Source organism: Glycine soja, chromosome 7 (genome assembly GCF_004193775.1).
Source record: "Glycine soja cultivar W05 chromosome 7, ASM419377v2, whole genome shotgun sequence".
Taxonomy (NCBI): Eukaryota; Viridiplantae; Streptophyta; class Magnoliopsida; order Fabales; family Fabaceae; genus Glycine; species Glycine soja.
Genome location: NC_041008.1, coordinates 1,461,901 through 1,475,610, shown reverse-complemented (window position 1 = coordinate 1,475,610; position 13,710 = coordinate 1,461,901). Strand labels below are relative to the sequence as shown.

General features: G+C 34.4%; 3 protein-coding genes across 9 annotated transcripts; 1 reads left to right on the top strand and 2 right to left on the bottom strand.

The window, feature by feature from the left end:
• Positions 1-3,742: 3,742 nt before the first annotated feature.
• Positions 3,743-8,071, bottom strand: LOC114418003 (peroxisome biogenesis protein 2-like). 4 transcript variants are annotated; one of them, XM_028383116.1, is made up of 8 exons: positions 7,741-8,071; positions 7,234-7,347; positions 6,952-7,113; positions 6,283-6,419; positions 6,076-6,174; positions 5,197-5,314; positions 4,350-4,516; positions 3,743-4,179 (listed from the first exon to the last, which is right to left on the bottom strand). In XM_028383116.1, exons 1-8 carry the CDS (start codon positions 7,825-7,827, stop codon positions 4,065-4,067), a joined length of 999 nt encoding a protein of 332 aa, XP_028238917.1. In that variant the 5' UTR covers positions 7,828-8,071; the 3' UTR covers positions 3,743-4,064. The 4 variants fall into 4 exon arrangements, with proteins under 4 accessions (XP_028238917.1, XP_028238916.1, XP_028238919.1 ...); XM_028383115.1 differs by having other exon boundaries at positions 7,234-7,350; positions 7,741-8,070; XM_028383118.1 differs by having other exon boundaries at positions 6,076-6,176; positions 6,960-7,113; positions 7,234-7,350; positions 7,741-8,065.
• Positions 8,072-10,434: 2,363 nt separating this feature from the next.
• LOC114418000 (protein THYLAKOID ASSEMBLY 8, chloroplastic-like) lies at positions 10,435-11,456 on the bottom strand. The gene has a single exon (XM_028383110.1). The coding sequence runs from the start codon at positions 11,329-11,331 to the stop codon at positions 10,606-10,608; it is 726 nt and encodes a 241-aa protein (XP_028238911.1). The 5' UTR covers positions 11,332-11,456; the 3' UTR covers positions 10,435-10,605.
• A 29-nt stretch (positions 11,457-11,485) lies between these two features.
• LOC114418001 (photosystem II D1 precursor processing protein PSB27-H2, chloroplastic-like) lies at positions 11,486-13,563 on the top strand. Of its 4 annotated transcripts, none has more exons than XM_028383112.1 (4): positions 11,486-11,613; positions 12,310-12,421; positions 12,757-13,160; positions 13,303-13,563. In XM_028383112.1, exons 2-4 carry the CDS (start codon positions 12,340-12,342, stop codon positions 13,438-13,440), a joined length of 624 nt encoding a protein of 207 aa, XP_028238913.1. In that variant the 5' UTR covers positions 11,486-11,613; positions 12,310-12,339; the 3' UTR covers positions 13,441-13,563. The 4 variants fall into 4 exon arrangements, with proteins under 4 accessions (XP_028238913.1, XP_028238912.1, XP_028238915.1 ...); XM_028383111.1 differs by having other exon boundaries at positions 11,508-11,639; XM_028383114.1 differs by lacking the exon at positions 11,486-11,613 and adding an exon at positions 11,877-12,076.
• The last annotated feature ends 147 nt before the right edge of the window (positions 13,564-13,710 follow it).

Here is a 13,710-nt window from a genome sequence, read left to right as displayed (position 1 = left end):
ACTAAATATTAAATTTAACTAAACTATTAATTAATTTCATCCTTGAAGTATTATCTCTCTCGAGGGGTCAAGTAAAGAAGAAAAAAAAAACTTAAGTAGTCTCAAGTATTAGAAATCATGCCAAGTAGTCCTCCATATGCAAAAATTAACCTTCAAATTAATTGATCCATGAAATTTATTTAAATGCATCAAATTAAGATTAAAGTGATGAATATTCAAGATAGTATAGAATGCATAAATAGTTTTATTAGTTTAGGGATCATTCAAGAGAAACAGTAATACTTCAAGGATGGAAATTGGTAATTTATTCTATTAATATTTATTAATAGAACCGTGAAATATTTTGATATGGATTTCTCAATAATCATGCACACCAAATTTTAAATGAATAAAAAATATGTAGTCATATTATAATCTCATAGTTAGCATACTGATATATATATATATACGCGTTAAATTAAATTTATTGAATGTGAAGTATTAAATAGTTTTAAATTTCGCAAAAATTTGTTACCATAATCTATTTAACAAGAACCATAAATAAGTTATTGACGAAAATCTTGAAATAATTACTTGAACTCTAAAAATAATAATTTAAAAAAATTCAGTATTTAAATTTATAATATAAGATTCTGATAATTTAGTTACCAAAACATTCCGTTATAATTTCTTGTACAATATGCATTGCAGGCTTGCAGCATCTGTACCAATGACAACCAATAATTAGCCTCCGTCCATGAAAGCCTATGTATTTCTGTCCCTACTCTATGTATAAACAGGTATCCTATTTTTGATGAATACCTATGTTTGACGAATATTTACACATGTTTATATTTTATAAACATGCGTGATATGTATTAAATTATTAAAAAATATAGAAAATTCATTACAAAAATAATTAAATGGTTCTACTAATGACGAATTAATTAAATTAATTTTTTATTTAAATATAGTGAAGAATGTCTATAAGTACATCTTAGTATATTTTTTCAATCATCATAAAACTTTTAGTTCTTGGAATTTTTGATTTTTGGGTTAAAAATGAGACTAATTATTAATTTTAATTACACTTAAAATTTATCATTTCTATCCAAGAGTGTAATCCAGATCCTCCATCCTAACTTAATATGTGCCATCAATTGAATTATACTTATTAGGTCAACTTAATAATATTTATCCATTGTGGTTAATAAACAGGTATAGAAAATCTTCAAATTCAATTATGTTAAATTTTATCCACGAATTCTGCCGACATGGATAATTTCATGCTAAGCATGCGCAAGCTAGGTCCAATTTGCAATCCTTATGCTGTGTGGTTGGGAAGATTTTGTGAAAACCATTATATATGCTGCCTCATACAAGAGCAGCTTCAGGTTTCTATTACCCAATAATAATATTAGAGAAAATTCAAAAGCAACTATTCATTGATCTATCTTAGGCACCAAAGTAGTGCTACCTGTACGGACGATCCATAAAGGAATGAGGGGAGAGAGAGTCGTATAATGTTGTTTGCGTCTTTGTTATTGATGAGAGAGAGAAAGATTAGGGAACCGACATGCCAAATTCTCAGCTATTACTTAGACAATATTCAGTGTTCATGAAAATTTTATATATGATATTTACTTAAATACCCAACAATATATATTTTTTAATTTATTTTAATTTTTTATTATGATAATTTTACTTATGAAAGTTTTACGTGATCAACAAATGTTGATGTAATTGATAAAAAAACAAACTCATATTTAATAAGAATGTAAGTTTAATATAAGAATTTTTCTAAGCACTCATGAGCCTAAGTTAACAAGAAAGTTACAAGCTATTAAGGACAAAACTTTCCTTAGTATTTAATTTTTTTTGGCCGTTTATTCAAATTAAACTTTCTTATATGATGTCACCTTAATAATTTGTCACTAAACAAATTTTATCATGTGATAGTTTTGGTATAATTCGAGACAAGCACCACTCACCCAGTACCGACCAAAAATCAGGGATTCTGTGCACAATGATCCAAAAATGGGAAAAGAATGTGGGAGATGCAACATAAAGAAAATTACATTTACCAAACGCCAAAGAACAAGTTTTTGATCGATACCAGCACATGGCCTTGTACGTATATACGTGCCTTTTGGTTGTATGCTATTTATATGTCTATACTTCTTTGTTTGCCTTGGGACCTCATAAATTAACAGCATAAAGAAACTCACCCAAGAAAAAAAATAATAATTTATTAACAAGTTTATCTAGCTTGACGTTGATTTGAGTAACATAATAAATATTATCAAATACGTTGAATATAAACAGTTTATCATAAATGAAAAAGTATACTACTAAGATCTTGTTTATAAATTTCATAGGAGAAAAAAAAAAGAAAGAAACGAAAAATATTTTTTTCATAAGCTGAAATTAGTTTATATAGAGAAAAAGCTTATTTTATTCTCCTATAAATATTTATAAATAAATATATCCAAACAAGAACTAATCATTTTATAAAGTAAATATCGAATTATTAGTGGTCAAAGTCTCATAGTATACGGAAGTTGCTCAAGGGTGCATATCTTTTCTAAGAACAAATATTTCCGCACATTAAGAATCAATGAAAAGGAAAGACGATAACCTCATATAAGCTAAAAGGAAAAAAGAAAGAAAAAAAGTTGGCTCATCACAATTTTTTTTAACTATTGAAAACAAAAGGTTATGAATTCAACATACCACATGTCATATAGTATACGAATGATCATCAGAAGACCGGATAAGAATTGGATCAGATGGATTCCTTTTGACCATTGGTCTTCCACTCAAGAATATTCAATAATAATAACCCCAAAGTTTATGCCTCTCCAACGGGCCAGAAGCCGAGTGATACCCATCAATCCCTTTTTAATCAATTGTGAACTTTTGGTTAATCATGCACGGAAACAACAAAAATGATAAAGAAAAATTGGAAAAAGGGCTGAGACTGAGTTTGACACATTGTTGATGTTGTTTCTTGTTTTCTCTTTTTGTGTTGTTGATCTGTGATATCATAAATAAATTTTAAGCTGGGTACTGATCATTATGACCGCAATTTTTGAAGTCAAAAGCACTATGCTTATGCCATCAGGTCGTTTCTCTGTCAAGAAAACATCCTAGTCAATTGATTCTAGCCACAACCTTTATTGTAAATAGATAATCCATATTAATTGAACTTTTAACTTTTTTTTCTCAATGCTATTCATAATAAACACTGTAATTCATATCCACAATTCAATTGTTTGCGGTGAGTTGGAAGACATTCTTGTGTCTATATTGTATTTGTAGACCAACCATTAAAATGGGACTCGAAGATCCCTACATGCTTAACAGAAAAATAAACGAGTCTAAATTTCCACTTTCACCTTGTAGTTATTTTCTTCCCATCCCATTTAATGTTTTATTTACATTGTAAAAATTAAAATTCCAATTATGAAAATCTGGTTATGTTAATAATAAAGATCGAGTAATAGTTAAGGTTGATGGAAATATAAGCAAACAACGATTTCAATCAACCCAACTTTATTTGTAATACATATTTAAATAATAACGAAAAAACATAATAAATAAAATCAAATATATATATATATATAATTTCGGCCATTGTTTATCCCAATAATAATAATAATTTCAGCCGTTGATTGAAATCAGTCTAGTTTCAAGTACACTGATATTCTGGCTCTTTTAATAGCTTAGCTTTTTAGTTTATAGGAGTGCTAATCTTTCAGTATTTATATCCAATCACAACATATATAATTTACAAGTATGAAGTTTAACTTAAAAATAACGGAAAGAAATGTATGAGGGATAACTGAATGATACATTGCTACAAGGGAAAGAATGCTTCCCACTGAACCAAAGTAAGTGATGCTATGAAGAAATTTGATTTGTTTTCCCAATTAAATAATAATAATAATAAGGGAGAAACCAACTAAAGAGAAAGTAAGGGGAAAAGAATACCACCACAATTTCAGGTAGTATTTTATATGCTAATTCTGTAAGTAGATAAAATGCTCCCTAACGCTAAAAGATCGTTTCTTAGTAACAATCAATCATTCTGTGGGGACACCACCAAGCCGTTGCATAGCAACAACAGGCTCACTGCACCTGGAACACCTAAATGATGGAGCAGCAGCACATCGTGTCCTAAGACAGTAGTAACAATATCTGCCACAAACAAATTGTCAACCATTGCTTAGTCCTTCTCTTTTAATGAGAAGCAGCTGAATTTGAAGCATATATAAACATTCCGTAGGCTATAGTCCCACTGAATTATGAAAAGAAGTTTAGAGTGGTAAAACAATGTGAGATGAGAATGCATATCTAGAGAGATGTACCTGTGCTGACAAGGTAGAGCAACATAAGGAATTGTTGGAGTAGCCTGGCAAATGGGACATGCTGTGCCATCCTCGGCTGAACCCGATGATTTATCTTTAGAGAAAGGTCGAAGAAGATTTTTCACAGATGATGAATTAAGTAGGGGGAGAAGCAACAATAACATTTCCTGTCATCAGAATCCGACCTAGTTAGCTCCAATGGATTGTAAAGTCAGAAGTGAAACATTCTTGCAAATTCACTTGCCATCAAATCTAGAGGTCACAACTAACTGCAAGGTAGCATCTAGCTGTTGTAAAATGCCCAAAACAACCAATAGCAGCTCTCGGGATGTGACAAACATTTTTAGAAATTGGAATAGGGCCGCATTTGAGTTACCAATTTAATATGCTATTATCCAATGAGAGCTTACTCATATGTTTGATAATTACACTAATTGAAATAAGCTAGTAAGAGCTTATAATGAAAGACTTTTCTAAGAAACTTATTGAAATTAAGCAAAATAGAGCTTATGTGAAAGTTGTAAGCTACTTTTACTGTGACACAACCAACATACCCTTCTCTCCCCTTCCTATATAAAAGATGTATAACTGTTCCCCTCCATTTTTAATCATTTCCTGCCTAAGTGAATATAGGGCCCTAACTATTCTTGGGCCTTCCAGTGTAAACCTGAAGAGATTTAGAGGCCCCAAGGGTTATGGGGTTTGGGGTCCAATCACATTCAGTCAGCTACGCCCATTTTCACATTCATTTGTCTTAACTAGTAAATAAATGAAAGGTCTCATGCAATAACCCATCAGCTTCCACAAAGTAAGTACAAATAAATTTAATGAAGAGGGGAACAAGTACCGAAAATTCATTCCAAACTAATTGCCGGTTCATATATTCAAAGCTAACAGCACGATTCATATTTGGGCTTCCATATACAAGCCTAGCTCGTAATGCTCTTTCAATAAGATTTCGATATCTGCTTCACAATAGCACACAACAAGAAGATAAGTTTTACAGAGAAAGTCAATCATCAGACATTCTCACCCTAGAGGACCCAATGAAAATTCAAACTGAATGAAACCAATTATATGGTAGGAATATATCCTAGAGGACCCAAAGAAAAGAAGAAAAACAACAACAACATCAAATAAAGACTAAAGACTCAGAAATATATGGTAGGAATATATCCCACTAGGTGAGGTCAGCTACATGGATCACACAACACATATGCCTGATTAAAGACTAAAGATTCAGAAATATATATCATGTCAAGTGAGAACTCTTCTTATTATGAGAAATGAGAGAACTATAAATCTAGACCATACAACCATACATGGATGAGCAAGATTAAAAATTAGTTAGTGGTCATATAACCACTTAAAAAAGTCATGCATTTTTCTTTTAAATCTTGATCATTCAAATACTTATATATAGGACATATCAAGTGAGAACTCTTATTGTGAGGAGTCAGAACTACAGATATTACTTATACAACTATATATTAATGGTCAAATTTAAAAGTTCATTAGCAGTCATGGATTTCTAGTCATGACCACTTAAAAAAAGTCATGTATATTTATCTTTTAATTTTGACCAATTAAATGTGATCTAATGGTTTATATTTATTTTTCTCATTTCTCACAATAACAAGAGTTTTCACTTGATACATTACTTGTATATATTTCAAAAGACAAAAACAGGTGTTGTGTGAATTGTTTGGTTGTTGAAAGGAATCACCTTCCCGTGCAAAGAAATATCAACAGGTTTCCAAACGAAGCAGCTCTATATATTCCTTCTATCCGCTGTATCAAGATCCATAAACGTCGAGCCAACGGTCTCTAGGAAAAGGAAAAATTGGAAGTCAAACTAGAGCTCACTTCAATTCAATCCATGTTGGTCTATAAGCTTGCAAGTTGGCAGTGTAGGGCAGCTTAAAAAAAATACCTGCTCAGTATCACCCCATCTACGAAAAGCAGAGAAGGATTGTAAGCGAGCCCATATATACTGGCCACCAACAGTGGCAACACAATACCAAAGCTTCTGAGCAACAGTGAGTCCAGGTCCCTCCAGACCAGTTCTGACTGGAATGTACAACATACATAAGGATGAGAAGATAGCAGTTAGGATGAGCAATACTCATATCAAGGTATAAATGCATCGGTAACAGAGCACCAGAAAAAATGATCACTTTTTCCTCTCCGTTATTGGTTTGTTAAAGCATGGACCCACCACAAAAAAGTATACAATTTAACACCTTCAGAAGTATGCTATATGACCATGAAGCAGAGTACAAATAATCATGGTCATAGATGATGAGTATACTTAAGGTTAACCTGAGAAAAATTGTACAACAAAGACTTGAAGACTATTTTTGAGCACATGTTAAAATTTCTTATTGAAAGGCATCAACAGGGTATCATCAATTACACTTATTTCAGGGCAGAATCATTCGAGATGCTGGTAATGTCAACAATAGCTGGTGTTTTTCCACAAAGTTCATTCCACGCATTTAACCCTTTCAACTTATCAAATAATAATTTCGAATTCAGAAGCATCTCACAGCATTGAAGACCGACTCATCTAAATAGAACTACGTACAGATAAGATTCAGACCTTCATACCTTTATCTCTTGGTTCTACTGCACGTTCATCTCTGTACCTCAGGTTCATGAGAGCAATGCCTGGGGTTGGCTTGTCCACCCAAATTGAGAACCGCCAAATAAGAAACTCAAGGAAAGCATCAAGCTCGGCTTCATACTGAAATAACATTCCTGGCTAATCCCAAAAAGCATAAAAGAAATTTGAAAGATGTTCAAAACAATTCCAAATTGGTAGTGAAGTTCCCACACACATTGCTTTCACACAATTACTACAGTAAGTCATACATAACAGTACCTTCATTAATAAGAACACTTTAACCAACTGCTCTTTCAACATGGCTGACATTTCAACGTCCAATCTTGCTGCATCAACTTGGTTAACTCTTGATATAGAAATTGGAAGAGTTGACTGCTGAAAACCCCACATGGACAATTCCTTAATCAATAGTGTTGTTGCAATTGCAAAACAAAAGTACATGGACAACATAGGAAACACACTATGCAACTCGATCAAACACTCAATCTTCAATTTGATAATAAAAATAAATTTTTATGACATTAAACTATTAATCTCCATGCCGTTTTGCAAAAATTCAGCACGTCTCTAGCTTCAACGACCTTGAAAAAAAAACAAATTTTTATCACAAGCTAAAGGGTTTTGCTGAAAGTAAAAAAGACCCAGTAGGTAATAATGAATGAATATGGGAATAGGGTTATGAAGATGAATAAGGAGAAGGTGAGCAAACCCTAAATCAGAAAAAAAGAGGTGAAGATTGAATTGTATGAACAGAGCGAGAAGAACCTGATGAGAGAGGAGGGAAAGAGATTTCCATCTGGGGAGGAGGGTGTGGGAAGTGTGAATCCAAGCATCGTGTGAAGGGAGAGTCATTGCGTGGTGGTGATGGTGATGATGAATTTGGTTGGGTTTTGTTGTGTGTCCATGCACCGCTTCTTTCTCTCTCTGTCTCTCTGCCACTACTACTGTTTAGTTTAGAGAGAGAAAGGGAGATTAGGATGTTCTGGTCATTAGGGGTAGCACTGTTGTTGCATTACATTCCACCATGTCACGGAATCTAACTTTCAATTCAGTGATAGAGATCCCACAACTTTTTTTTACACCTATTCTTTCTACTCTTTTCTCAAATGTTTCCCCTTTTGCTGATTTAAATTATTATCCCCATCCATTTTCATCGTTTTTCCTAAATACATGTTTCTTTTCCCTAATTTTATTTGTTTTCATTTATTTGTACAATTTTACACATTTTTCTAGTCGGTCATTTGCATTGTTTTTTTTTTTTTCTCTTTTGAATTTTTTTCTCTCTTATTTTGTGTACATTTGTATATTTTTTTCTTCTCATCTGAGATTTTTTTTTCCACTCATTTTTCTGTATTACTTAAAAATGTTTTAGTAATCACAAGTTAGATCGCATAGGAAATTACGGTAAGATGTTTTAATAACATTTTTTTTATTTTCCCTTTTTAATTTTTAATCAATGTTTTAGAATCACGGTTAGTATTCTCACTATGACATTTTAATTCATTTAAGAAGGATTTTTTTTTGTAAAGAAATGTTATTTTATGACAACTATTTATATGATTTAAAAAACTAAATAGTGTATTTTAACTCTTAACTCAATAAATAAATAATATATAAAACAACTATTAACAAGTGTGTTGTTGGAAGAAAGAGCTCTTCCATCACATGGAAGGAAGACCCAGATTTGACTCTTGGTCATGGTTTGATTGTGTTCAAAGAGATAAAAAAAATTAGAGAAAATTTTCAAAGAATTATATGATTTCACACCTCTATCATACTACTTTAATCATTAAAAGTTTGTTAGTAACTCAAGACCATTACTCGAATAAGAACTAGGCCCCCCTTTTAGGTCTGGTCATCTTACCTGCCTGTCAAACGAAGAGATCGCCGAGTTAATGGCACTCAATGAGGATCTTGATTTTATGCTCCCAATCTTGGCCAATTTAGGGGAACCTAGTCAGGGATAGAACTCCCAAGTCCATCCCAAGTCCGAATAATGATAACTTTGGCTAGAATAGTAGGCTAAAAGAATTTAAAAATTTACAAAAGAGTACTGGTGTGGTGAGTAATAAAAATTGAATTTGATCATTTGTGTTATTAAATTCACCCACCCTCCCCCCGCCCCCCCCCCCCCCCCCCAAAAAAAAAGTAATTAATCACATCTTAATGAATTAGTGTAACATTTTGCAAGACCAATCCAAGAAAGACTTGCTCTGCATTTACTTTCGCAAAAATAGTAACTCTTTATAGGAATTTGCAAATATCATTAATCAAAAGTACAAGTGACGAAAGATCAAGACAATGCATGAATATATTGTTACTACAATTTGTTGTGCCTTTGTGGATCCAATTTACTTCAACTTGAGAGTCTATTTCATAAATCACGCGAGACAAAGAGTTGATGAACAACCCGGATAGATTCCCCACAATTCTGTCCAAAGGACATTACTTTGATCAAAATTTTAATGGAAGCCTTTGATAACTTCCCTTTGAAGTCACGGATGAGACCATCACAAGCTGAGGTTTGGCCCACCCTGTCTGTGAGATCCATCCACATTAACCTTGAACACATTGAGGAGAGGTGGCTGCCAGGAAATGGAGATCTGAATATTGGAGGGAGTATACTCTTTTGGCTGCACCAAATTTACTCACTCATGGTGGTTATCAGTTCTCACTATGAAATCACATATATTAACAAATCAATACATATTTTACTAATAGTTATATTATACATGAATTGTTACAATTATTGAATTGATTGAACAAACAAACAAAAGTAACAGTGCAACATTTAGCTTCAGGCTCAAATTACCTCACAGTAACTTTCCAAATGACTTCCATTCGTTTTGAGCATCTCGCAATTGAACCATGCACTATAGGTTTCAAGCAGTTCACAACAAAACACAAGCAATCAACTAATCTACATCTACATACAGATAAAATGACAAAACACATCATCCAAAAAACTATTACAGCCTAAATGGAACGCCTCTTCACTTATCAATCAAAGGTCATGACATGACCAATAATCTAACAATGAGCTTCAAACCTGCTGTTGGACTCGAGAAATAAACACTCCGAATTCTAAATAAATTATAGAACTAATATGATTGAGTGTAAATAAACATGAACAACCAGAGTTTCCCCCAACAAACAGAGGACTTTCTCTGACAAGGAGTTTCCTCCTTCAAAACACCAAAAATAACAATCTGACACCACAAGTGCCTTCTACAATTCTGTCGCACTCACTGTGACTCTGTCAAATCATAACATGTAACAGCCAAATTTAACCTAAAAGTCATATAAAAATAATTACTTAATAACTTTCTAATACACTAGGAACTGCCTAATAAGCCAAGTAAGTAGCTAATTCAGAACTTGTCCTATGTCCTAGATTAACTACAAGTCTACAACTCTTAAACCCCAAGAATGTGTTGATAATATACATTGCTCATAAAGTGGGTGTAAATTAATCAGAAACCATTCAATTAAAAATAAGTTTACTGTAACACTGTAATCATAACATTTGAAAAAAAATGGGATTGACAAAATGCCAGCCAGCACTTTCTTCTTCTGCAGTTACCTAATGACTATATTAAAAATAATAAAAAAAAGTATTTACAAACTTGACTAAAAGCGCAATGTGTTTAATTGGGGCTTAGAGAACATAGCAAGCGCAATTTTGTATTCATCCTGAAGTTCTCTGGCAAGAGCCTCTTCCCCGAAACTCTTGAGCCCATTAACCAAAACCTTAACCACATACTCATCGGGCTCGGTAACGGAACCATATCCACTCTTCTTCATCAGCCCGTAAATCCTGACCGTTGATTCTCTGCTCCTAGCAGCAACGACGGCCTTGATCAAACTGGCAAGCCCCTTGTGATCGTCGCACTTGATTTCTTCATTTTCAGCTTCGAGGTCGAGGATGAGACGGTCCACGTGGTCGGTCATTTCGGCGGCGGCGGCGGCGGCGGCGGCGAGGGCCGAGATAATCTCGGCGTAGAGGGAGAGGTCGGCGCCGTATTCGGATCGGAGGGTGGAGAAGGCGCGGAGGGCGATGGTGCAGTGCTGCTGGCGTAGGAGCTCCCGCAGAGTAGCAAGGAGGTCGGATTTGATGAGGCGCGTGAGGGTGTTGGAGACGAGGGAGGAGAGGTTCGGAGGGTTGGTTCGGTGGAGGCGTTTTAAGGTTTGGATGGCTTGGATTGCTTCGATGCTCAGGATTCGGCCTTTCATCAATGGGCTACGCTGGGAACGCGGTCCACCGCACCGCACCCGAACGTAGCCCCAGCGCGGCGTCGCGATGGTTGGGGGTTTAAGTTTAAGGAAGGTGGGGTTTTGGAACAGAGAGAAGGCCATCGATAATGCATAACAAAAGATGAAATGAAACAAGCTCCAAGTTTATCTAGATTTGGTTGCTCAATGACGCTTTTGCCCTTTTCATAATGTAGACTGGGGGTATCCAAAGCCTTGCTATCTGTAATGAGCTTATTGGTCAGTTTCTTTTTGTGGAATCAATATCAATAAAATAAAAAGGTACCAGCTTTTATCCACACGTAGCGGGTGTTGGAGATTTCTTCTCGGTGAAAGGGTGTTGGAGCAAGAGAAGAAATCCAGTTCCAGAGATTTTCTCTATTTGAGGTGGGGAGCAATTTTGGCTTTATGCGGTAACCCTTAGCTCCCTTGAAAAGTTTTTTTCTGCTTGCTTGTGTTGAGTGTTTAAGTGGGATTGCTGCAAAATTCCCTTGCTGATTTACATCGTGTTGTGATGCTCTATGATCCGTGCATGTGTTCCTTTGTGGGTTACTTGAGTCATGGAGTCCGATTGGTGTTCAGATTTTCAAGTAGATTAAATTTTGCTAGGTTTCATTAAGAATGACCAAGTTGTACTGCTCAAAAAACAAAAAAATGTCTAGCTGCCGGTTTTGCACAGTATAGGGATGAATTGCCAGAGAGAGAGAGAGAGAGAGAGAGACTGGGGGCATTTAATCTGAGCGTTACTTGCTGAAGCTTGGCAAGGTCTTCCCACGTTTCTGGTGGCTACTCTCTACCACTTTGTCTTGGTATAAGAAGAATTTACTCCCTATTATATGTTCAGTTTTAGGTAATTGTAATATTGTAGTATTTTAATTTCAATAAAAAAAAAACTTTATGTATTTACTACTGAAAATGTATTTTCGAGCATAGGATAGATGCCACGTAAATATTACAAGTTATTATTAGTATATTTATATTATTTCGGGTGTTACGCATTACATGCTTAAGTGAAATTAAATTATATATTTCAATAGCATGATTGATGAGACTATTGCTACCTTGTTTACTTGGTGGATGTAGCTCTGCATTGTGGAAATTTACAAAAGGAGGATGGCAATTATCCTTGCAGCAAATATGTGTTCCATTACAAATTCCAAAACAGTTGAAGTGATCAAAAGATTTGATATTGAAGGTATGTCCTAAAAATTCGAAATACTTTTTCCTTCCTCTTCAATCCTCTTTTTGGTTGTATGAGAAATTATTATGGAACTTCTTTGCTGCTCTAGTATATTTGCTGTTTTCATATTCCTTGAGGTTCCTGTATCACTATTTGTCATACTAAAGGGATTACATGATTCTTTTCTGATTGGTTATTTTGAGATGATGACGACTTATTCTAGTCAAGGAAACAGAAAGTCGAATCAATAACAATATCATATCTAATTTGAGGGTGGACAACAGCATGATAATTGATACACCAAGTAATAGTAGGTCCTTCATTTATTGACAACTTCTGCAACATAATAGATAAACTGCAATCCAGATCTAATATTGTACTGCCTCGCCTGGAAGCTTCATCAAGTCGCAGGCATCTCTTAATCAGTGTTGGCCCTTCATTGGTTACCTTAACATGTGGTTTATCACCATCAATGGTATGGGCTGAAGAGAAGTCTGGTGACAAAGAGGAAGAAGATAAAGGGGTTATTGGGGCCATCAAATCCTTATTTGATCCTAATGAGAAAACAAAGTCTGGAAAGGTGTTGCCAAAGGCTTACTTAAAGTCAGCAAGAGAAGTAGTGAAAACAATGCGTGAATCTTTAAACGAAGTCACTGATGATAATGCTAAATTTAGACGGACTGCAGACTCAGCAAAGGAGTCAATTCGGGAGTATTTGGGCAGTTGGAGGGGAAATCAGACTGTTGCTCAAGAAGTATGTACTTCTAACTGAAACTCTTTAAGCAATGAAAATTCAATGCCTTCACTAATGACTACTAATCTGTGCCCATTTTGATGTAGATTACCCTTTTAAAGATATATATATGATCATCATGATTTGGATTGATTCTTTGCAGGAATCATATGTTATTTTGGAAAAAGTAATCAGATCTTTGGCAAACTTTTACTCAAAGGCAGGGCCATCAGCTCCACTGTCTCAGGAAGTAAAGTCTGAAATATTAGATTATCTAAATACAGCTGAAGAATTTTTGTAGAACATCTTCCAATGTGTTATAAAAAAAAAACAACATATCTAACTCCCTGGATGTCGTCAATGGTTGTGATAAAGTAAATTTATTCTTCATTCAATTTAAATTTTGATTCAAACTTGTTTTCTTTTTTCATGTGAATTATACTTGCTAGCTTTGGTTGATGATTAATCCCCCCTTCCCCAAACAAAAACCAGAGAGAGAGGACAATGCGAAAATTGAGTCTGTATGCTTCATGTAATCTGTATCTCAAGTTATATCCCAAGTAAAAGAGCA

Coding starts and splice junctions, on each gene's coding strand:
- LOC114418000 (XM_028383110.1), bottom strand. CDS start 11,331: ATGGCCTTCTCTCTGTTCCAAAACCCCACCTTCCTTAAACTTAAACCC.
- LOC114418003 (XM_028383115.1), bottom strand. CDS start 7,827: ATGACTCTCCCTTCACACGATGCTTGGATTCACACTTCCCACACCCTC. Junction 7,351..7,740: donor TTTCCCTCCTCTCTCATCAG/GTTCTTCTCGCT, acceptor TGGGGTTTTCAG/CAGTCAACTCTTCCAATTTC. Junction 7,114..7,233: donor AAGTGTTCTTATTAATGAAG/GTACTGTTATGT, acceptor TTTTGGGATTAG/CCAGGAATGTTATTTCAGTA.
- LOC114418001 (XM_028383112.1), top strand. CDS start 12,340: ATGGCAATTATCCTTGCAGCAAATATGTGTTCCATTACAAATTCCAAA. Junction 12,422..12,756: donor CAAAAGATTTGATATTGAAG/GTATGTCCTAAA, acceptor GCAACATAATAG/ATAAACTGCAATCCAGATCT. Junction 13,161..13,302: donor ATCAGACTGTTGCTCAAGAA/GTATGTACTTCT, acceptor GATTCTTTGCAG/GAATCATATGTTATTTTGGA.